Here is a 24,615-nt window from a genome sequence, read left to right as displayed (position 1 = left end):
ACCAAAGAAGTTTGTAGAATTCTAAAAAATAAAGACAATGTGCTTAGGCTTGATATTGAAGCAAATGCTTGATCCCTCGAACAATAAAAAACATAAAACATGTTTGGTAAATTTAAAACTGGTTTTATAAAGCTAAATGCAAATAGTACTTTATTTCATTAGAAAATTACCTGAAAATACCCACATGCATTTGTTCAATTTACCCTACGGAGTTGTAAATGACATTTGTTTCTATTATTCATTGATATAAATGATTTACTGCACTATCTATGTTTAAATTTTTTTAAAAGGTCACAATTTTTTTGTATGATATTGAGCAATGGCAATTTCTGATTTTTTTATAAAATGGTTTTTTTAACACATTGTGTATTAATCCAAATCAACCAGGTAGTCGAACTGTAACTGAACCCCAACCCGCAAACCGGTTTGAGTGGTTAATTTCATTAAACCCCAACCGAACACGAACCGTTAATTACGATTTTCTAAAAACCCGAACCGGAGTAGGACACTATTTTTTGTATGGTGTTGGGCCTGAACCGGAACTGAACCAGTAAAGAATGCAGTCTGTTTTATATTTTGTGATTTTTTTTCAAAATAGCGCACTGAAGAATACGCGAGATAACACTTACAGGGTGTGTCAAAAATAACAGTGCACGGTCAAAATTATTTTGGAGTATGATAAGGAAGGGTAGATGATGGGTAGAATTAAATTCAAACAAACAAAGATTTGAACCGGTTTAAAAACCGCAAACCGGTTTGGACCGGATAATTTGCCCAAACCGGAACAAAACTTGAACCCGAAAATATACTTTTTTAAAAACCTGAACCAAATACGAACCCTTAAAAACAAAACAAAGTGAACCCATATGACAAGCGGTTCGACTCCCTGAAACCAACCCTTTTGTCAACAAGTAAAACATAACTTACACTCAATTTTTGCCATTCTTGTTTGCAAAGTTCATCACAGTCTGCAAGGACTTTTTTAGCTGTGAGGTCTGCAGCACTCTGCAAAGTTTAAAAATGTTATAATAAAATCTTGTAGAGCAAAAAGATCACTGCTTAAAATATAACAGTATAAAACCATTTATATGGCTAATTCATTATTAACACCCGACTTTAGTCAAAGCTCTAAGTAGGCTCAAGTTTCTGTTTATTATTCCAACCTCAAGAAGGGTGCCAATCGTCGGGACAGTGGTCGGATCAAACAGTGGCAATGTAGCAGATATAAAATCAATCATGTTTTGCCCATTTGCAGGTTTTTCTCCAATTTTTTTCCATGAAAGTTTTTGTGGTGAAAATAAATCTTCTGCTAGAGCATTTAGGTACAATTTGAACTCCGGTTTCATGTCTGTAATATACAATAAAACATTACATTTTTACTAAAAATCACTACTTAAAATAGACAAGGGGGCTCCCATCGTTTTGCAGTTTATAAACTGGACTATCGCCAAGGTGGCTGATAGGGATGTTCAAAGTAGAATAACGAATCCTTTGAATTCGAATCCAGTTAGATTCGAATCCATTTTTGCCGTTTATATCGGGTAATTGGAACCGATATAAATGTGTGCTCTCGTCTTGGCAAAAATGTAAACACATGTGTTAAGTTTTTACATCGACGCCCGGTCATTGTACCAGTTGCAAAGACGGCTAGTGCATCGTCGCCGTCAAATCAGTGAGCGCTATACAACGTTATAATTCCAAGTTGCGAGTCGCTATAACAACGTCATAGGAGGCATAATTAACGCTTAGCGCACTTGTTACGCATCTGATCACGTGATTATGCTTATGCCATTAAATGACGTACCGGCGACTTTTTGAAACGTCTTATCAGCATCTAATTGTTTCCGACTTTTTTCGGACACAACAAAAATTTAATGATCATGGCGTTAGGCAGCGATTGGAAGCATGGGATTGTCGGTCAATATCGCAAAAACAGTGATGGCATCCCATAACATATGACGATTTGGTCAAACATAAAAATGTAGTTAGTAAACGCTACAAAGTTCACGTTTTGTGTTGCAAAATCGCTGGTAGTTTGGAATTTAAAATCACCAAATGACCCAGCTTTACATCACCCAGTGTTTTAACTTTGCTAGGGTGCCTGTGTTTGCAGTTGTTTTAGGCTAACAAACGTTATATATTAGTACACTAGGGAGTATATGTCAGTCCTCTACCATCAACAAATCAAATTATCACAGCATGCTTAAAACATAGTTACTTCTACTAAAGGCAATAATAATCACGAAATAAAATGGTAAAAGTTATTTTTAACCTTATGCTCATTTTTCTGGCTTAGTGGATTTTAGGTCATTTAGTTTCAATGCAGTTGTACAAAGTTTTTTCCCAGTGTTTTTCTTTGTTTGGGTTGGTTCTTTTTTTACATTATAAATGAAAAATATGTTCTATAATGTTATAAACTGGTCTACTTTAGTTGTAGTCAAGATTAATGATTGCTCAGTCAAAAATAATATAAGAATTGGATTCGATATTCTAGATTCGCATCAATTATTCTAGAATACCCAACTAGAAGGGTGGGTTAGCACATATTGCCCTTGCATATACACTATAACCTATTTTAAAACATAAATATATTTCCTATGCTTATTTTGTATTGGGTCCCATATTAGCCATCGTCTTTTATAACTTTAGTCGTTTCTGCAGGCAAAAACTCATGGGTCCCCACACATGTAAAGTTGAAAATAATGCAATTCAAGAGATAACCATGAGAAAGTCGGGTGATGTAAGGTAAAACACAGTGATCGGCACTGGGCTTAAATAATAATACTACGTAGAATACAAGCTATAAAATTAGATTCACCCCAGATATTGTTTGAAGTATGTCCTATTTAACGTTTTAAAAAACTGACCCATTTTAGGGGGCTAGTAGAGCAGCTAATTGGGTTCGACACACAAACTAAAAAATATGTAAAAACCACAATGACTCAATCAATAGTAATGCAAAAATTTCAGCCCAATCCACCAATGTTTAAAATTTTGACCACTAGAGGTGTTTTGAGCAATAACCGTTAATGTTTCTGACGTCATAGGGCTGTTAACAAGCCCCAAACTGCCATGGCGCAAAAACGACCACCAAGCAACCCACCAATGAGCAACATACAACTGGTCGCCCTTGTAACACTATTGCTCCAAAGAAATCTTTCGTTTGTGGTGACCAGTAACATACAAATAAGTTTTACACTTTAGGAGCTTGTGGGGTAAATGTTAGGACTACAGGGTTCAATGCAACAATCGACAAATATAAATGGCATACTATACAAGAAATCCAAATTTCTGCCAATTCTGACACTGTTTAAAAACTCACCCATTTTAGGGGGCTAACGGGGTAAATAACGGGGTTATCAACAAAAACAAAGTGGGAAGCACATCTACATAACTATATCTACCATCTGTGTAAATTTCAGCCAAATCCATCAAACATTTGATGGTAAAACGAGTCAGACAAACTTCGGGGTAAAAACACCCATTTTAGGGGGCGAGCGGGGTAAATACTGGGGTTATCAACAAAAACAAAGTGGGATGCACATCTACATATAACTACATCTACCATCTGTGTAAATTTCAGCCAAATCCATCAAACATTTGATGGAAAAACGAGTCAGACAAACTTCAGGGAAAATATACCCATTTTAGGGGCTAACGGGGTAAATACTGGGGTTATCAACAAAAACAAAGTGGAATGCACATCTACACAACTACATCTACCATGTGTGTAAATTTCAGCCAAATGCATCAAACATTTGATGGAAAAACGAGTTGGACAAACTTTGGGGAAAAATACCCATTTTAGGGGTCTAGCGGGGTAAATACTGGGGTTATCAACAAAAACAAAGTGGGATGCACATCTACATAACTACATCTACCATCTGTGTAAATTTCATCCAAATCCATCATGGATTTGATGGAAAAACGAGTCGGACAAACTTTGGGTAGAAGAAAAAAAAAGAAAAAAAAACAAACATTTTGAGTAAAATCAATATGTGTCCCCTTCAGGGAAGGGGACCCATAATTATTCTACTTTGAACATCCCTAGGGGCTGAGTAGTTAGCACAACCACTTCACTGAGCAAGAAACTTGACCGGAATTGCTCCAACCCAGTGGATGGGTTGAACTAAATTGAAGAAAAAATTGAATGTTAGAAGATTGACTGGACTTATTACGAAACAAAAAGATTGATGGTGGACTTATTGTGCATCAGACACTTTGACTGCCCGCCCGTCAAGCATCAAAATGAAACAAACATACGAACTACATCCACTTTGATGGTTATCCACTTTCATCTTTTGTCACACTTTCAACAGATTTACCTATTTCATTAGAGTGCCCAACTGCCCACATTATTTTTTATAGTTTCTTTTTTTCTGAAACAGAAAAAAGCATACCGTATTTTACGGACCATAAGGCGAAACTGAAATCTTTTTTTTTCCTCATAAATTGATCGTGCGCCTTATAAGCCGGTGCGCCTAATGTATGGACCAAGTAGTGCTTTATTGCTTTGTTTAATGAGCTTTATACGGTAACCCATACTCCTTAAAATACGTTGCGTTCTATAGCCCGGTGCGCTTTATGTATGAACAAAAAACTAATCAAAGCAATTTATTGACAGTGCGCCTTATAATCGGGTGCGCTTTATGGTCCGTAAAATACGGTACACATATCAATGGGTGAACCTTTGTGTCACCTGGGGGCAAAATTTTGGAGAATTAACTTCAATAGCTATTATGTGTCTAATAGTTCAAACCACTCCTTTTTGATAAAACAGGTTGAACAAACCGACGTTGGTCAGACAAAAAGATTCGAATTCAAACTGTGTACTCTTAGTTAAAGGGAGGGAGGGGGCCATACGATTAACCTAAAGCCTACCTTCATCTACATACATATGATTTCCATCTTCCCTTTGAGCAATTTTTTTACCGGGATGCGGCATCAAGAAACATGAGACATTCTCAAATGAGGCCTTGATGTATTTTCTGATGCTTTTCAAACCCCCATCTGTATGCGGTCCCACTTCTAACACTTTGTTTAACATTCTCTCTCCTCCTTCCCATCCGTAACTTGTGGTCTTATGTGGCCAGTCGCGAATTAAAAACAACAAGTTCTGCATAATGCATTAGGAAACAGTTAAATGATATATTGTATTGTTTGCATAATTTACCTGAAAAGAATAACGGTTCTTATGTTTGGTTCCACGCTTTTGAAGAGCCTGTCCATAATCTGTAAACAGCTAAAGGCAACGGATTTTACAACAAGTAGTGTAAAAGTAATACAGACGAAACCGGTTAATCGAGATTGCAATTTTCTGAGCGCTTTGTCCCGATTAACTGGTTTTCCCAAATATCCTAATTCTGTCCAATTGGTGCCGATAATCAACCCTTAAACTGCTAAATTGTATTTCTTAAAATTCTGCTTTTAAACATGGTCATACTTTAAAAAAAAACTGAAGATATAGTCCATAACTTTTCTTGTATGGTGTAGCACAATGGTTCTTAACCAGGAGGCACGCCTGGAGTTCATTTTCCTTTCATTATTGCTTTGTTAAAACAACAATTGTTTGTTGCACCGGAGTATTATCAGGAGTCGTAGTCTGATTTTGTGCTATTTATCAGAAGCCAGAGTGGAGTTAGAGTCTAAAAAATTAGACTCTGTACACCTCTGGTACGCATGCACACTTGGAAAAGTGCATGCCGGAGTAATAAGAGACAGGGGCTGTGACTCCCTCTGCACCACCCCAGACGTAGCGCTAGTTATGTTGTCTGCTCCACGTCTATTGTGTGCCAAAGCAATCCCTTTACGTTCGACAACGGGTAAAGTGAAGTAGTTATTTTTCTTAAAGTTATTAAAAGGTTTAAAGTTATTAATTTTAGAGGTAATTCGTGTTCAAGACCTCAAGTGGATTTTCCAGTTATCATTTAATTAAAAAGTGCAACAAAAAATGGTAAAAACACTTTGATAAACAACAAGGATACAAACTTTTTTTTTATTTTATAGGACACAATGAACTCATAAAGACTTCCAGTGCTTTCAATAAAAAAGTGCTTTCAACAAAAAAAGGCCACATAAAAAGAAAAACAAAATTAGCCACATAAATTTCTGAGTTATCATGGGAAAATCAAGAAGAAAGTTATCAATTATTTTTGTCTAAACTATAACTCTATAATACATTTTAGTTGCAAAAGGCTAGCACAAAGCTTAATAGTGTGGTTTAGATTAAGTGATGGTGTTGTGAATTTGGAGATATAACGTTGTGTTCTAGAAAAAAAAAGTGTTTTTACAGAAGTCGTAACAGTTTGATTGTTATCCGCCCATAACCTATGCCTCAAAAAAGCAAGTATCAGTTGAGAAAGTAAAAGTTAAGTGCTGAAAAAGTTTGTAGTTGTTAAATTTGTCAGCTATTATTTCATTAAATTCTATTTATGTGGCTAATCTGTGCCCTGGTTTGGTATTTGTTCAAAATGTCGGCTGTAACTACAACTTTCGCAAATAAAACATGACCATGCTAATGGCTGAATAGAAAAAGTGTTAGTCACTGGACATTGTTATGTTCATTTTTTTCCTAAGTGTTGTCCAACCCAACTACGTCGACCTTTTTTTATCATTATTTTTGTTTCGAGCCTGTGTGGCATGTGTTTTCGTGCTATATAATCACTTCGTGTTGTTGAATTTGGTCCGTCGCTGTGCAAGTAAACAAAAAACATGAATGATACCGTCTGTTGTTTACACTCATGTTGATTAATGCGTGACGAAAATAACATCACAATCGGTCAAGTTGTATTATTTGTTTTTCTAGAATAACAATTGCCAGCTAGAAAGGCAGCTTTTCTGTACATTGTCAGTATTCCATTAAGGCTAAAAACTATGAACAGCACCCCCAGTACTTTCAGGCATAAGTTGCCATGTTTGGTAATTGGTCTTTTTTATGAGTTTGGTGTTTGGTAAGCAACAGGCACCCATCTGACCTAACATTGTGATCCGATTTCAGATGACTCGGGCTTGGTTGGCAATGTGCAGGCAAAACACGCTTAGTCGACTTTAAGTATTAGAGGCACTAAAAGAATTGTACATTAGCATTAAAATAATATTTTTGCAAACACAAAATAAACTAGAATGGTGGCTTTCTGATATACTTCCATTTTATATATTCTATACGATATTTACCAATTTACTATACACATCATTTGATATACACATATGATTGTTTTTGTAAACAAAAACTAATTGGTCCCCACACGCGTGTTTGTGTTGATTTACGGTAAACAAATGTTGCGGTGATTTTTAAATTCTTAAGAACAAATTTTTAGAAAGCATTAACCCAACAATAAAAAATTTTGTTGTATTTTTTTGCACTATTATTGTCGTATAATTACAAAAACAATAAAAAAGAACGAAACAAATACTTTCAATTTAATCTCTTGCTTTGACCCAGATATTGTCGTCCAAGGTCGGGTTTTAAACACAATTTTTTCTAGAAAGCTGTAACAGTTGTGTTACAGACAATTAAAAAGCGATTTGCGGCAAGTGTATACATAACTTTTCAATTAACTTTGTTTCGTAAAAAGAGTTTTTAATTTAACTTTGTTTGGCATAACGAGTACCATTGACATGTAGTAACCTTTAGGGTGCACACACCAAACGACTGTTTGACCTTTTGACAACGTTTTCAATAGCATGCCGTCCTTGGTGTTCAACAACACCGTTTGACCTAATTTATACATGCCTTGAGTATTTGATTAAAAAAAAACGCCACGTTATGGTGAAAGAAAGTTCTGAACTGTGTTAGTAATACCTACTAATTGACCTTAAGTAACCCGTGGTCATGCAGCGGCCAACCTGACAACGAGCATTTAAAAAAACTTTTATCTTGCAAAAAAGTCAAGTTTTTTTTCATATTTAGTTTGTTTGACAAAGTTTTGCTTGACATATACGAAACCGAAGCACGCCTATTAGGTTTAAATCGCGTCATAAGTGTGAAACCTTTGCCAAAATTGAAAATGTGAGTGATAACTTAATAAAACGAAATAGCATTGCTGTGCAAAACAGCTGATTTGTAATCACCAAAACGAAGTCTTGTAAAACGTCTGTCCGACGTAAAGCTGAGCCCTCCCGCTCTGCCTTATTATTCGTAAATGTACTCTCTTGGGACTTCTGCCTACAGTTACTTCGTTTCCATGGCCACTTTATGTCCGTCTTTTATGGCCATGTGACCATATTTGGAAGTGACGCAAATGACGCATGGCCATATACATGGCCATACGCGGTTTTCGAATGTCCTTCCCGCGGGGGTGGACATAACGGCTTATGGCCGTCTTTACATGGCCATAACGCTGAGCGCGCACAGGTTCAGGTTTTTAGTTGCAAGTGCTAAAAGGTAAATGGTGAGCAAATAAAAGATATCTGTGAATGTTTTTCTTTGAATTGTATTGGACTTAATTAAATTTAAAATTTCAGTAAATTCCGTTTGGTAGCGCATCTTGTAATACGCAGTATTTTTAAAATGAATACAAAACTCAAATAAGTTAATCTTAACTTGTGCACTTTCATCATTTTCGCACTGTACAATGCAAGACTAGAATTCAAACCGGCAACTTTTCCCGCTTGTTGTTTCGCTTCATTGGTTTTGTAGGACATGGAAACGCAAGCGCTTTTTGGCCATTCGCTTTTGTCCGACTATGACAAATGGCCATGTTTTATGTCCATGTCGCAAGTGGCCATGGAAACGAAGTAAGTGTCTTTCTTGACCAAACGAGCGTGTGTCGCGGGGTCAAACTTCTGGTGGACCAAGTTTGGATTAATATCTAACATATGTCCAAATTTCAATAATTTTGAAGCACGCTTTCTTCACTAAACGAGCGTTACAAACCAGCATTAAAAATTTTACGTTTCGGGGGCCTGTGGGTGAACCGCTGGGTAATTTGGGATCAAACTTCAGGTGGACCAAGTTTGGATTAATATCTAACATATGTCCAAATTTGAAGCACGCTTTCTTCACTAAACGAGCGTTACAAACCAGCGTTAAAAATTTTACGTTTCGGGGGCCTGTGGGTAAACCGCTGGGTAATTTGGGGTCAAACTTCAGGTGGACCAAGTTTGGATTAATATCTAACATATGTCCAAATTTGAATAAATTTGAAGCACTCTTTCTTGACCAAACGAGCGTTACAAACCAGCGTTAGACAGAAAAAAGAAATAAAAATACGGACAAAAACAACATGTGTCCCCTTCAGGGAAGGGGACCCATAATTAATAGATTGACACCTTGCTTGTTTATGTTGTAGAATGTCAGATTTTTAAACAAGTACTGCCCATAATCCAGTTGACATTTTAGGCAACCAGGGTAGACTGGATTTTCTTAATGTGCGACTTTTGCATAGAAGTCAATCCAGTTGATCAAAGTAAATATTTAAATTTGTACCAGTTAACAATTTTCCCTTCCCCATTAACTGACTTATTCTTTGACCGGTTTCGTCTGTATTTTTTGTACTTGAAAAATTACTTAATTTTTACCTGCAGATATTGCAAGTTGTCCTCTTGTATTTGTTGTGAAAGATTGTAAATCTGCACCGAACTAATCAAAGTGCTGAGAGCAAATATGCAACTACATTCTGTCACTGAAGTTTCAGAATCAAACAATCCTTGTGTATCCATGAGGAAAACTGCAACCTGAATAAATAATTACTTTGTATGGAATTGGCAATTTTGCAAAACATAGGGACACACTAAAGTATTCTGTACCTTTTGTCCTGTTGCATTTTTTATGACAAAATGTTTACTGTAGATCAAAACACCTTTTGTGTTTGGTTCCATTCCTCCCCTCCACGAAAATCCTCCCAAGTTAGTGTTATTTGTTTCCTTCCAATCATTGTTTGTCTGTAAAAGTACAAGACAATAACGTTGTTTTTTTATAACCTCTAAGGATTAATAATATTAAATAACCAATATATAATATTGGTTGCACAGTACATCCTAAACAAGGGTTACCCTATCTTCTAGATTGAAAGTTTTTTTACAGTAAATTTTGACTTAGCAGGAGTGTAAAACCCCTGCAATGAAAACAATGAAAAGCTGTTTTTAAAACTTGTGTTTAATAAGCTTCCAGTAATCAGTAATAGGTTATTTTAATCTTTACTTTGCCCTTGGCCACTCCTTCCAAATATTTCAAAAACAAATTCATGATGAAGGATTTTCCTTTTCGATAGGCACCAACAATCGAATAAATTGCAACTGGCATTTTACGGACATCTTGAAAAAGCTGCAGCAATTTGTTTTTTGTAACAACTTTTTCATCACTTGGGGAAATTAGAATTGCTTCTCCATTTTCCCCATCAAGTTGATGCTATGAATAAAAACATCATATTTATTTTTCATTTTTAACATTTAACATTTTGTGCATAAAATAATAAGTTGGTGCATTGTCACAGATCTTGTCACTGCGCTTGTCAGTTTAGTTGCATTTTTACCCAGGACTTTGTAAGCCGAAACAAAAGGCTCCACTTATATATGTACATATACGCACTGACAACGACACAGGGTCAAGTTTTACAAAATGTAATGTGGCGAAAGTAAAATATGACGTCACTTTATGTGACGCCACTAATGAGTGCAATCACAACAATTCAAAGCCCAACAAACCTCCCACATAATGCAAAGTTCATCATAATTTAGAAAAAAACGATATGTTTGAAATAATATTTTTAGTTGGCAATTGCAACACGTTGCTGTAACGTTTGTCAACATTTAAAAACTTTTTAGTTAGGTTGTTGCTGCTTTATATCCTGAGATAACAGTTTGTTACAACACTGTTGCATTGTACATGGTAATGACCAAACATTCACTGACATACAAATGTGTGTTTGACATCATAAACAAGAGTAACCTAAGCATGTTGCAGTTTAACAAGACACTAACTGCACCAGTACATATGTTTGAAAGTAAAATTGTTCCTAATTTTCTTTAGATTTGATAATATTTCATATGAAATCTCTACAAACTAACCAAAATATCCACGGTGGTCGCCAACATGCTTTAGAAACCCAAGGTGGTGTTTCCACCCTGCCATCGCCTAATGCAGTGTTTTTCAACCTTTTTTTGAACCACGGAACACTTTATACTTTAAAATATGTTTGCGGAACACCAAACGAAATTTTGATGCATTGAAAAGTAGAAACTAGTTACCTAAATACAATATTCGCCTAGCACTGACTGTTCCGTGATTCATCGTTTTCCGTGCAATAGACAGCGTTTCAATGTTTTTTTTTGAAGATCACCCAAAGCTAAAACCTACGCGATCCTGGCAACCAGCAAAAAAAAAGGCGCCAGCAACCACGCAAATGGTGCACTTTCGACCCCAATATCTCGCGAACCAAACAAAGCTGAACAAAAAAATTTTAACACAATACTTTTGTAAGCATTATCAAACCATCGATGGCATTGGTTTGAAAAAATATGAAAACCACAAATATTAATACGCTTATGAATATGACTGCTTAATGCTCTTTAACGCGTTTCGCAGAATAAAAGCCACTAACATATTCTGTTTCTGCAGAACATGCCGTTTTCAAAAAGCCCTAACTGGTTATTACAATATCGGGGGCTCAGCTCCGAATATTAACTTGAAGTCCATAACTCGCGCATAATGCCGCCGTTCCCGCTCGCCAGCAATCAATGACGCGCCACCGCTCAAAATGTCCAAAAGGGGTTCACTTTCGATACCAATATCTCGCGAACCAAACAAAGCTGAACAAAAAACATTTAACACAATACTTTTGCAGGCATTAACAAACCATCGATGCCATTAATGGTTTGTTAATGCGTACAAAAGTATTGTGTTAAAATTTTTTTGTTCAGCTTTGTTTGGTTCGCGAGATATTGGGGTCGAAAGTGCACCCTTTGCGTGGTTGCTGGCGCCTTTTTTGGCTGGTTGCCAGGATCGCGTTGGTAAGCTAACTTGCACCAAGGGTCAGCAATTTACCCGCGATTCAGCTATTTCATTATTAGACAACGAGTCTTAATATTAGGCCTACACAACAATAAGAGAAGCCAATCGCTACAAAACTTTCCAATCGGTGATAGCGAATAATTATTTTCATAAAAGAAAACCTATTTCCGCCTGTTGTATTAAACCAGTGATACTCGGCCGGTGTTTGACATAAAACACAATTAAAACCATAGAAGTCTAAAACATTACAATCCTATATTCAAACCAGCAAATTTCTCGCTAACTGTTTTTAGGTTTTCCAGAGAAATACACAACCAAGTATAGTTTGACATTTTTATTTTAAGTCAAAATTTTAAACACTGACAAGTGTCACCTTTTAATTGTGCTTTAAAATATGTACATGTTGACCTGTATTATTTTACAGCCATAGCCAAGCAGTAACTTCTAAATAACCTCAGTCTCATAAAAATGTACAGAAGGGTTTTGTATGACAACCAAGTAGTAAAACTACAAGCCCGTTTAGATATTAGTTTATTTGGTTTACGAACACCCCAGCCCCAATTGCCCTAACTGTGTGTGATTTCAAAAGTCCCAAAAGTTATAATTTGTCCATAGACTGAGGCTTGGAGGACTTAGTGCATGTTACCATCACCATGTATAAAACTCGAGATATTGGCGTGGAAAGTGAACCCTTTTTGGACATTTTGAACTGTCGCGCGTCATTGATTGCTGGCGAGCGGCGGCAATGTGCGCGAGTTATGAACTTCAAGTTAACATTCGGAGCAGAGCCCCTGAAATTCAAACAACGAGTTAGTGCTTTTTGTAAACGGCATGCTCTGCAGAAACAGAATATGCCATTGGATTTTATGCCGCGGAACGTATTTGAGAGCATTAAGCGTTAGCGTCATATTCATAAGCGTATTGATATTCTTGGTTTTAATATTTTTTCAAACGAACGCCATCGATGGTTTGTTAATGCTTACAAAAGTATTGTGTTACAATTTTTTTTGTTCAGCTCTGTTTGGTTTGCGAGATATTGGGGTCTAAAGTGAACCCCTTGCGTGGTTGCTGGAGCCTTTTTTTTTGCTGGTTGCCAGGATCGCGTAGGTAAATTTGATGTTGGTCCCTCTTCAAAAAAACATTTACAAAACAAGTGAAAAAGACCCTCTTGCAATAATAGCAGCCTGACAGCACCTGGACTTATTATCTTAGTTTGTCAACTCACATATCACTGTTTAACTATTGCTTTTTCAGATGTCCCCACTCCGCAGTGTGTTACTTTTCCTCTGTTTGCTGTGATGAGTTTTTTGGTGGACACCGTCAAACAACCATCTGAGAGCATGTGTTTTCAACCTTTTATGCTGTGCACATTCACTAAACTGCATGTCTTACTATTGTACATTTGTCAACCATCACTGTAATTAGGCAAAATGTTGCCACACTGGTTTTGCACATGTTTTTTTATCGTGGTTGTCCCACAAGACATTTTATAAAGTAGGCTACCCCTGGCGTTATGACGTTCATATCGATAAATAATAATTTGAACATACGCGTATTAATAATTAAAAAATATTTTTTTCGTTTGCGCGCTGAAAACGCTTTAAAAGTGTAGAATATTGTGTCAAAATTTCAGTACCGTATCTTTTTTAGTTTTAGCGCAAAGAGATTGTACACTAACTTCACTCTGGTTCCCACGAGTTACCTTACATATGCTGTGAGGTGATTATTTGATTCACCAGAAAGGCAGTAACACTTACTGTTTTTACTGGGAATGGTTTTACTCGTGAGTCGTGACCAAGCACATTACACTGCTGTGGAGCATATTCACCCAAACCACTGTACTTTGGAGTGTTTTATTGGGCAATGGGTATGCACCTGCTAAAAAAGTCCCTGTGTTGTTTCAAAATCAAACGCTGTCGCTAGGAGTTTTTCTTTTTTAGTTACCGTATTTACTCGATTGTAATCCGCCCTCATTTATAAGTCGCCCTGATTGTAAGCCGCATGTTGAGGTGTTAAAAAATAATGTAAGCCGCCCTCGATTGTAAGCCGCACGCTGGATACTTTGATACTATTGTTTCTTAATACATCTTTCTATTGTTACATAGTATAACTATTTACCCATTTCTGTTAGTTACGTTGATAACTGTACCTGACAGAAAGTGTATCGACGTATAATCTGTACATGCATACAAGTATTGAACCCCAAATAATTTAAAATGTTGGAGTGTAGAAATAATTTCTGTATAAAATAATATGTTAGTCGTCATTGATTATAACTTGCACAAACGGCAGCTAAAAAAAATAGTATAAGCCGAGGCTTACAATCGAGTAAATACGGTACAACATTCGCAGTTGGCACCCGATCAACTATTCAAAGTGTCACGGAACGGAAGAAGCTGAGCTGCCCCTACTCCTACAACTATATCCTACGAACGTAAGGACTCATTTATCTGCGTTTGTTTGTTTGTTTTAATTGCTTTTTTTGTCGTTTTCCTCTTCTTTTTGATGTTGCACAACAATCGTGTTCAATCGTCACCATTATCCCGTTTCCATGGCCGTTGGTCCGATCGGACTTTTCCGCTATTTCAGTCCGATCGGACGCAATAAGGAATGACTCAGCATTATTTTCAGCGTTTTCGCGGACCTCCTCGCGAGGAGGTCCGATCAGACTTTTAAAAGTTCGATCGGACCAACGGCCATGGAAACGGGATACATGTTTGTGCTGCACTCTTTTTCTGACCCTTTGGATATACGCTCATATAACGCTATTGAAGTTTTGGGGAGGTTTTACAAAAAAGGTAACATTAAAACTTTTGAATATATATCGGGCCCGCTTGCAACTCTTGTTCGACATGAAACACTAGTCAAACCACAGAAGTCTAAACCAGTACAATCCTATTTTCAAACCAGCAAATTTCTCGCGGAACACCTGACGATCTTTCGCCGGTTGAAAATCACTGATGTAAATAATGTATATAACATTACACAAGAGAAAATTTAAATCGGTTTAAAAACTGTAACCGGCTTGGACCCGGTAATTTGCCAAAAGCAAAACAAAACTAAAACAAGAAAACAATTATTATTTGGAACCAAAGTACCGAACCCCTAAAACAGTAAATAGTGAACCCGAAACGAACCTAAGCGATTTGATCTACTGCCCTATAAGGTCTCGTGCAGTAAACACCCTACAAACAACAGTTTAAAATAAAAATTTGGTCCCACTAAAAGTTACAGAATGCTTTAAAATACTTTTCTACAAACCAACAATGTATAAAACTCCTGGGTCATGTAGTTTAGTAAGAAGGCCTATAGCTTTTGTTATAATTTTTAAATTTTGGGGGTTTGTCTTTTTAATAGAAGTATACCAATAGTAACGGTCTGAAATGAGTATATCCTAAAAGACCTAAAGGTAATGTACAATTTTGTGTGTTTCGAACATAAATATTAAATATTACTCACCCGAGAAGTTTGTTGATCGCAAGGATCCGACATATTCTTCTCTGCGTTTACTTTGGACACAAAAGTTTAGTTGCAAGCCTAACAAAACTGTAATACCTGTTAGCAAAGAATTCCAAAAGAGGCGTCGTCAATTAACTAACGCAACAACTTATAACTCAAACGAGAAATGGGAACAACGTGCAGTGCGTCGTTTAAATCTGCGTCGTTTTAAATCTGAAGTTTAGCGAATCGGGAGAGTTTCACTGTTTGTCGACAAAACGTTTCTGACCCGTTGTTCAGCCTAACGTTTTCGATTCTGATTGCCCCCTCTGAATTTGCACTTAAACGCGCCTTTGTAGCTGAAACAAGAGAATAGTTTTGCATCACGTTTCGTTTCCTCTAACGTTGTTTACCATACTTGTTCCACAGAACGTTATCTTTTCTAAACAACCTGTCTCTTCAGCGGTCGCTGTCAGTTTAACTTCAATAAAGCGAGAGAATTGCTTTGCTTAAAGTTTCGGCACCTTTTAGACGTGTTGTTCAGCAGATGTGTTTAAGCAATGCTGTCGATTTAAAACGCTCTCTCTACTTTCATCAAACTTGTGTTTGTATATTTTCTCACATAACTGTAAAAGTTTTCGAGCAATAGCGCTTTTTGATTTGAACTGTAAAACCTTCGTGCGTCACAGGACGCCCATAAAATGACCTTTACTTGGAAAACCGCAATAAAAATTCGGGCGTTCCTTGACTACGACCCACTAAACAAACCTAAAACACACAAATTTAGCTTTTATCATGTCATAAATGTCAACGAATTTTACAGCAGAATCACAAAGATAAAGTTGTAACACGTAAAAATAAGTTCCCTTATAGCAAACAATTAAGTAACCATTACAAAGGGCAATATAAGGTCGCCCTTTTGCCAAGTCATTCTCTCGTTTCTTTGCAACAAAACGATGGTTTGTAAACAAAGGTTTGAATCTTCGTAAATAATATTTTATTGTGATGACATACAAAGCGCATTACGATGTCATTTAGGCCTCAACCATCGCTGTACATATGCGTTGCGGTTGACTGCTCACGATTTGCACGCAGCCCAGATGAATAATTTCTTCTTCCAAGTCGCGAAGGAAGCTGAAACGCTGACGACATGCACCAACAAGTTTGCACCAGTGAGGAGTTGCCCGATCATTCCGCTGCTGTTTCGACCCGAAAACGCCTCCAAACTCACGACAAGCGCCATGTCTGAAGCCACACAGACACCGGTTGATATCGCCAGGCGCTTCATTAGTTGACGAAACTTGCTCGTTCTGTTCAGTTTGTTGCCCACGTTGCGGACTTGCTTCTTCAACGGGTGAATCACAAGTCCAAACAGCATCGCCTGTGAACAGCCACAAAATGTCGTTTAGGATTCTTTAAAGGTCTGTTGCAGAGTTCAGAGTTGTAAACGGGCCTGAAATTTGAGTCCGAACCCGAATTGTTTTTGAGAAGCCAGTTTAGGCCCGAAACTTTAATTGAGAGGCCTAAAAATTAAAGGCCCAGAAACGACCAAGACATCAAACACAATAGACAATTGGTCTTAAACAAGGCGGTTTAGGGCTGTTTGACATTAGGTCAAGCCCAGAAACTGGCCACTTGGCTGCATAAATGTATTAAAAAAATACTGACACAGAATGTAAAATCAGGACCGTTACTATATTTTTTTGTAAAAACCTAAGCCGAAAAAACAAAACTCCCGGCCCGACTTACAACTCTGACACAGCTCGCAAAGGAAGCCAATTTGCAGTTTTGTCCCTGAAAACCCCTAAATAATACCACTTATGAAAAGCCTGTGAAAGCCCCAAAAGGTCGTTTGGGATTATTATTACTTGATCTTATGCAAACCCCTGTTACCCACTTTCATTTCAGACATATTAAATAACTAAAGAGCCCAACTAACGTGACAAAAGTAAGAGGTCCAGGGGCTAGGCTAAATTAATGGTTGCCCACCTGAAAAACGCACTGTTTGAAAAGCTTTAATTAAACTACTTCGCCATATTTTAAGGGTATGTGGTACAATTTATTTATCTTTAATGTTTGTTGCACGATTTGCTCTCAAAGGAAGCCCGACAAATTTGTCCAGACCTCTGCATCAGTGATTCGTAAACTGGTGAAACTTTAGCACCTGCATTTTAAGCACCCACAAGGAAATTGTGGACTCTCTTGATGTGGATTAACTTGTCACTGAGTTTGCTGTTTTTGCATAGAACAGTGCAACTTAATATTAACGGGAAAAAAATCTTGTTGTTTATTTTTTCTTCATTTAGCAACCAACTGCTGAATATGTTAAAATTACATGTATTTATATTTGGTTTGAAATCACAGTTTGTAGTTTCAGCATTTCAATGAGAGTGGTACGCCGGACAAGTTGCACAACTGGGTACATCTGTTGCCTTACGCTATTCTAACCACAGAAAATAAAGCTCTCTCTTGTCTAATGAATATCCTTGAAAGCAGTGGACAACCGATAATGCTGATAAGCAAACTGTGTATTTAATAAAGTGCAATTTCCACACATCTTTCCTGTTTTGGAAGTGCATGTCAGCAAAACAATAATCTTTTTATGTACACAGTGTGCTTGTTAGTAGCACACACAGTAAGAAAAACAGAGTGAGAAAATGTCAGTTTATACTCGTGTAAATGTCAATAATGTACCTTTACAATTTACACGGTTTACTTGGACAAATTTATTGTCCTTGGTTGAAAAAAGTAAAAGATCCCAAATAGCTTGTTTAAAACACTGGTATGTAGCAAAGAAAAATGAGATCTGTACAGACTTGCACAAAAAGCAAATGTGCCCACACTGAAAACGAAGATGGCTTCATAAAATTTGCATGTCTTTGTAATGTGATTGCCACAGAAGAAATACCTGTGCACACAATTCAAATTTTTTGGCAACACATATTGCGCTCTTCTTCGAGTGCTTCCATTAGCCTCAGCCGGTCACTCTCATCCTTACTCTCAGCTTGCAATGTTTTTGTGTATTCTTTGACCAAATACTCATGCCACCAATTCAATTCTTTCATCTTCGCACCTGGAAGCCATTTATCGTACACTGCCTGAAATAGTTGATTTGCAAGTTAATACAAGGTCAAATTTTTTAAGCAGAGTTGCAGAGTTTAAGTCTTATACCGATGAAACTTTTGCAGCATATTTTGTTTTCAGTTCAGCAATAAAGGCAGCAACCCTTTGTTTCTTTTCTTGTTGAATCTTATAAACATAACCATAGTTAAGTTTAAAAATGCAATAAAAATACGACATATATTTATTGGTTGTTTACACAATTTGTCACTGATTTGTATTGTAACAACATAACTGTTTTTGCATGTTAAAAAATAGGCTACACTCCTACACACATGCACATGTGAAACAACTTAAATGGTATTGTGGTGCACAATCAGTTGATTTTGTGATCAAGAAAAGCTGCCTAGTATCTACATGTTTACTTAGTTTGTTTCGAACACTCAAAAATAAATATAATAGTTCATGAGAAAACAAAAATTTAAAGCAATTAAAAATGCAGAGACAAGTAAATCACTTCCTTGAGAGTAACATATTATGGGCTGTAAATGCAAACACTGGGCCAATCAGGCAATGACAAGAAATAAACAACCTTGTTCAAACAACTGTTAAAAATTTCAGCACAGTAGGGCATTTATTTCTGACATAAAAAGCTGGTAACTTAAAACTAAATATTTCGAGGTTAAGGGGTAAAAAATGGGTGAATCCAACTAAAAGTTACAAAATTATTTCAAATCCACTACAATGCGCCAACCAACAGAGATAAAACTGCAGAATGATGTACTTTAGTAAGTGTGGACATTTTCAAGATTATATTTGTTTGTTCATGTTCATTTATGCTACATTTACCTTTCTAAATTCTTTTTTTATATCTTTCAGATCCTGATAAGTGTTTGTCTCATATTCCTGTTGGTTGAACTCCACGTCATGGGTCTGCAAATATTCTTGAAAATTTAACTTTGCCTGTGATATAGCTTTATTCACTTTCCTCTCTGCATCTTCAGTAGTGATCTGTTTCAAGTCAATCTGGCAACAGATATATGTGATTTAACATTTAATAAATTGCAAAACATATTTAAGTGGTTTTACCTTTGAAACTTCGTTGTTCACATGTCTAATTGCCAGTTTTTTTGCATCTTGGATGCATCTTCTGTCTCTTTCCTAAAAACATGTTCGGTGTTAATTTAGGTTTTTGTTAAGACTTACTTCTTTCATTTAGAAACTGTTTAAATGTGAAAAGCTACAAGAGGAAAGCCAAACAACTTTTTTATTTCCAATATTCAGTATGATTACCTCTTTGACTTTATCCAAAGTTCGTTTTTTAATTTCATTTATCTCCCGTTTAGTGTTCTCGAATTCCAACGCATCATACTTTGTGTCATGGTCTTGTAAATGATTTCGATACTTTGTCATTGCCTCTGACACCACTTCTGTCATTATTTTCTCCGCATCTTGAACATTGGTTTGTTTCATGTCAATCTGTTGCAAACCAAACAAACCTTCTTGGCACTATGTTAGTAAGCTTTATGTTTTCACCCAGTATATTAAAGACCAGGTACAAGATGCAATAGTGGATGTTAAAAAATGTCTGTCCGGGGTCGAACTTTGCATAACCTACTGACATGTGTGTACAAATTTTAAAGCACCCTTTTTTGACCACACGGAATGGAACAAACCAGCGTTAAACAGCAAAAGTAAATTTGAACAAAAACAATGTAGGAAAGGGAAAAGTGGCCCATAAATACAGGCAGACTGTCATAAGGGTAAATAAGAGTACATTGTTAATTAACAACAAATATGCACCATATCTCTGATTTAAGAATTGTCACAGCCCTAGTAACTATAAAAGCTCAACAACATTGGTTAGTTTACTTATTTGACAAGTGTAAGCTAATCCTCTTTAAAATACAAGCATAATTGTTTCTCTTGTCTGAAAAAAAAAACTTTTTGCAAAAAAGCATGTTGTAAAAAATAAAACTAAAACAAGAAAACTTGAGGTGGCTTTCCCAGATATGTTACCAATTGATACATACCAAATCGTATTTCATGGCTATCACTGCTCTACTGGCAACATATAAAATTTGTTACCCAATATTAAGAATTTCTCTATCTTTATCCTTGTTTAATAACATCATTGTTTCTGCAAGTAGAAATTAATGGATCCCCACAACCAAGTATATTCATATAAGTAATGACATCAGGATGGTGCAATCATGTTTGGATTTTAAGAGACAAGTTCCCAAGGTTTAACAACAACCTTTTGTTTTCTGCTCAAACTATGTGAATGTGAAATCTGCAGTCAGCTCCTAATGTGAGTTGTGATGCACACTATGCCCCTTGACATACACACACACACACACACACACAAAGAAAACAATAAGAATGTATGTTCAGTTTACCTTTGCCACTTCATTGTTCACATGTTCAGTTGCCAACTCTTTTGCTTTCTGGGTTAATCTCTCATCTGTTTTCTAAAAATGGTTGGTGTTGATCTAGTTTTTTGCAAGACTTGTTACTTTCAATAAGAAACTGTTTAAATGTGAAAAGCTACAAGCGGAAAGCCAAAAAAACATTTTAAATTTCTTTGCTGTAAATTGTGTTTATTGTAAACCTAGTTGCATGATACTATGATTGACTGCATTTTGAAGAAGAAAAACTAAAACGAAGATGAAACAAAACTATCTACATAACTATATCTACCCTCTGTGAGAGTTTTATTCAAACCCATTAAAGATTTCATGAAAAAATGGACAACAACAACAAATGAAGTAAAAACAAGATGTGTCCCTTTCAGGGAAGGGAATCCATAATACGACACAAGAACAAATGTATTAAATGTATTTCCAATATTCAGTCTGATTACCTTCTTGACTTCCATTAAAGTTTGTTTTTGAATTTTTTTAATCTCCTGTTTTGTGTTCTCGAATTCCAACGCATCATACTTTGTGTCATGGTCTTGTAAATGATTTCGATACTTTGTCATTGCCTCTGACACCACTTCTGTCATTATTTTCTCCGCATCTTGAACATTCGTTTGTTTCATGTCAATCTGTTGCAAACCAAACAAACCTTCTTGGCACTATGTTAGTAAGCTTTATGTTTTCACCCAGTATATTAAAGGTTAGATTTAGATACAATTGGAGTATGTTGAAAAGTATCTTGCATATTTGCAGAGGTTGTTGTGATGTTACGTTTTGTTTTTGTATTTTTTGTCACCTTTGTGACAAGCGGTGTGAGCCAACCCGTTGTGAAATGCAAAGCACAGATTTTGCCTCTGCCTTATAAAATCCAGAATTTTTGCAAAAAAAACTCAGTTTATGTTATTTGATCTTAAATGATAATCTTTGTGCCATTTACTTTTTCAACTTCATCCATTACATACTCAATGGTCAACTCTTTCACTTCTTGAAGACATCTTTCAGTGCTTTTCTAAAAAAACATATAAATATTTTAAACACAGCAATGTCCAGTTGCCAGTGGCAAGAAATAATTCAGTTGTTATAACGTTATTGGTACCTTTTTATTTCTGACTTCGTCAATCACCTCCTCCTTCAACCTAAACAGGGCTGACTTTGTTTCTTTATAGGAACCAAACTTCCTCAAGTTCACAACGTAAGTCTCAAATATTTCCATTGCCTCAATGACAGCATCTGATGCTCTGTATCGTGCAGTGGCTATGTCTACTTGATCATGGAGGATCTGTAGGAATAGGTTTGGCAAGTCAGTCAATTGACAGCGCTCTATTTGACCGGTAAAACGCTATATTTAAATGTATGGTAAATTTTCTTCGGCTTGCTTTTGGTTGTTGATGAGGGTAAAAAATAACTCGGGGATACTTATCGTTTGCAGTTAAGATCTGCAGCGCAATTTAAAAACATGGATAACTTCTAGCACAGTTTCTATATGCATAAAAATCGAGTATAATTTGTCCATGGGAGGGAGTAGTTTACTCATACTATTGCGTATTTAATTGGGCATTTTTTTCAGTTGTTGCACGGTTTGAAAAAATGTAATTAATTTAAAGCATCTGTGCAGATTTTGTTTGAAGTATGTCCTATTTGGTATATATGTGGTATAATGGAGTCAAACAAAAATAAGACACCTATAAATAGCAAATTCTACAAGCGTATAAGTTTTATTCAATTTAAATTTGGTTTAAAAAATCATCTATTTCAGTGGTGCAAAAATACGGTGCGCGACTGTAATTTCTTGCCACCTAATTGGAGTTGGTTTACATTTTTTGAACTAATTTACTCAGGCAGTGCTAATACAATAAAGCAATGGTGCAAGTGGCGAAAAAATAAGCGTCAGACAACAATCTACTAATATTGCTTTTCCAATATAAATTCGCATGGATCAGCCCGCAGACCACAACAGGTTGGTCGCATTCTAAACTTCTAAATTTGCCACACTTTCGAGGCACTGTCGCAATTCTATGTAAACTGCGCACAAAGTGCTGACTGTGCAACATCAATTGATGTAACATCACAGTGACCGTCGTAATTAAAAAACGTAAATCACTTTCGAACTTTCATAACCGCGGTAGAATATTTACTCTTTCTCACACCTCGGGCGCAGAATGTGCCGTCACTCATGCTAAGCGTCATGGGTATAGTGCAATCGGTCATGTGTGTTTCAAAAATGATTTGCAACGCAAATCCACTCAACAAAACGTCACACACGCCGCACATACATTTCTTACGGATTCGTAGCTCACGACGCTATATTTCAGCAACCTGTGAGAAGTAGAAGAGTACCTTTCTCGTGTGACATGAAATTGATTATTCACAGCATATCGATTTAGCCCGTCACCAAACATTCCCACATAGCAAGGCACTGTGGTATTCCAACCCATGTATGTAAGCACAGAGGTGCACAACCTACGACCTTCGAGATGAGCTGGTCCAGCCGTGAAAATTTACATTCAAATATAAGTGCTGGTGGTCATGAGTTGATTTAAACTTCACTATTTGTGCAAACATTGCTAAATATACAGTCAGCACACAACCAAGCAATATAGATAATGACATCATAAACAAGTAAAACAAATTGTTAGCTCAATCCATGGATTAAATTAGAAATCAATCTGGACTTTTAGACACCACTAGTAAATGGAATATTATGAGATAAATCAAAATTCTTTAAATCAGTAAGTAATTTGTAAAAAAACATTTTTTCAAACACTTGGCAGGCTTAAGTGAAACACGAACCTGTGATGCGGCTATTAACAGCAAAATGGTTGTGCACTCCTGTCTAAGCTGATGCCAATTGTTTTGGTTTTCCAAGTTTAGTTGGCAGTTGTGAAAGGGTTTAGAAAAATAAACTGCGTCTAAACAAAGCTCAGACTTGTCTCAGTGGTCTCCAGTTAAAACAATTAGGGGCGTATATGTACTTGTTATTAGGCCCAATACTGTGTATGTAGATGAGGCTGAAAATCATGCGCTACTAAAAATGACGGCACACTACCAAATTTTGCACCCCTGATCTATTTTGTGGGCTAGCTGAGTAAATGTTGGCGCTACAAGATAAAAAACATCAATCGAAACCTACAAATAGCATATACCACTTGCTACCAAAATTTCAGCCAATTCCGACACTGTTTAATAAACTCACCCATTTTAGGGGGCTGGTGGGGCGAAATTGGGGCTACAAGGTTAAACACAACAATCACCTCCTATAAATGGTAAATTATAAGTCGTCCAAATTTCAACCAATTCCGACACTGTTTAAAAAAACTCACCCAGGGGGCTAGTAGCATAACTAATGGGGTCCGACACACAAACTAAAAAAATAAGAAACCTCCCAATCAATAGTACTGCAAAATTACAGCCCAATCCGCCAATGTTCAAAATTTTGACCACTAGAGGTGTTTTGGGCAACAACTGTTAATGCTTCCTACTTGACAAGTATTTGCCGGTCAATTGACCAGATTAAATTTTACCGGTCAAATACACAACCCTATGCAGGAATATACAATGCTCAAGTTAATTTACTTGGTTATAGCCAAACAAATTGTTTTACCTTCATATACTCAAATTTCATGTGCATGATGGCATTAGTGTTGGCCAGTTTAGCATTTTTTTCCATAATTTCCTGTCAAAAAAAGATTTGTTTTTTTTTTAAAATCTCCACAGCCAATTAATGTTACCTTATTTTTCAAGTTTTCA

At 36.4% G+C, this 24,615-nt stretch overlaps 2 protein-coding genes across 2 annotated transcripts; both read right to left on the bottom strand.

Annotated features, from left to right (window-relative positions):
* On the bottom strand, positions 1-11,805 carry LOC145207887 (uncharacterized; the record flags this gene model as incomplete). Its single annotated transcript, XM_080078816.1, is given in 9 exon segments — positions 1-21; positions 928-1,005; positions 1,164-1,348; positions 4,882-5,116; positions 5,174-5,242; positions 9,520-9,675; positions 9,748-9,882; positions 10,142-10,348; positions 11,008-11,805. Coding segments are annotated over 9 exon segments (1,113 nt in total), but the record flags the coding sequence as incomplete, so codon positions are not given.
* A 6,090-nt stretch (positions 11,806-17,895) lies between these two features.
* Positions 17,896-24,609, bottom strand: LOC145207888 (uncharacterized). The gene is made up of 11 exons (XM_080078818.1): positions 24,597-24,609; positions 24,470-24,541; positions 21,965-22,147; positions 21,806-21,877; positions 21,312-21,497; positions 20,848-20,919; positions 19,742-19,927; positions 19,538-19,609; positions 19,298-19,474; positions 18,560-18,637; positions 17,896-18,486 (listed from the first exon to the last, which is right to left on the bottom strand). The coding sequence occupies exons 2-11, from the start codon at positions 24,533-24,535 to the stop codon at positions 18,310-18,312; spliced, it is 1,269 nt and encodes a 422-aa protein (XP_079934944.1). The 5' UTR covers positions 24,536-24,541; positions 24,597-24,609; the 3' UTR covers positions 17,896-18,309.
* Positions 24,610-24,615: the final 6 nt, after the last annotated feature.

Source organism: Phallusia mammillata, unplaced genomic scaffold (assembly GCF_965637545.1).
Source record: "Phallusia mammillata unplaced genomic scaffold, kaPhaMamm4.hap1.1 HAP1_SCAFFOLD_180, whole genome shotgun sequence".
NCBI lineage: Eukaryota > Metazoa > Chordata > Ascidiacea > Phlebobranchia > Ascidiidae > Phallusia > Phallusia mammillata.
This window is presented reverse-complemented; position numbering and strand designations above follow the sequence as displayed.

Excerpts from the sequence above, each read along its gene's own strand:
- LOC145207888 (XM_080078818.1), bottom strand. The coding sequence starts at position 24,535 with ATGGAAAAAAATGCTAAACTGGCCAACACTAATGCCATCATGCACATG. Across the intron at positions 20,920-21,311 it reads CTTTAATGGAAGTCAAGAAG|AAAACAGATGAGAGATTAAC; the intron begins GTAATCAGACTG and ends AACCATTTTTAG. Across the intron at positions 19,610-19,741 it reads CTTTGGATAAAGTCAAAGAG|GAAAGAGACAGAAGATGCAT; the intron begins GTAATCATACTG and ends ACATGTTTTTAG.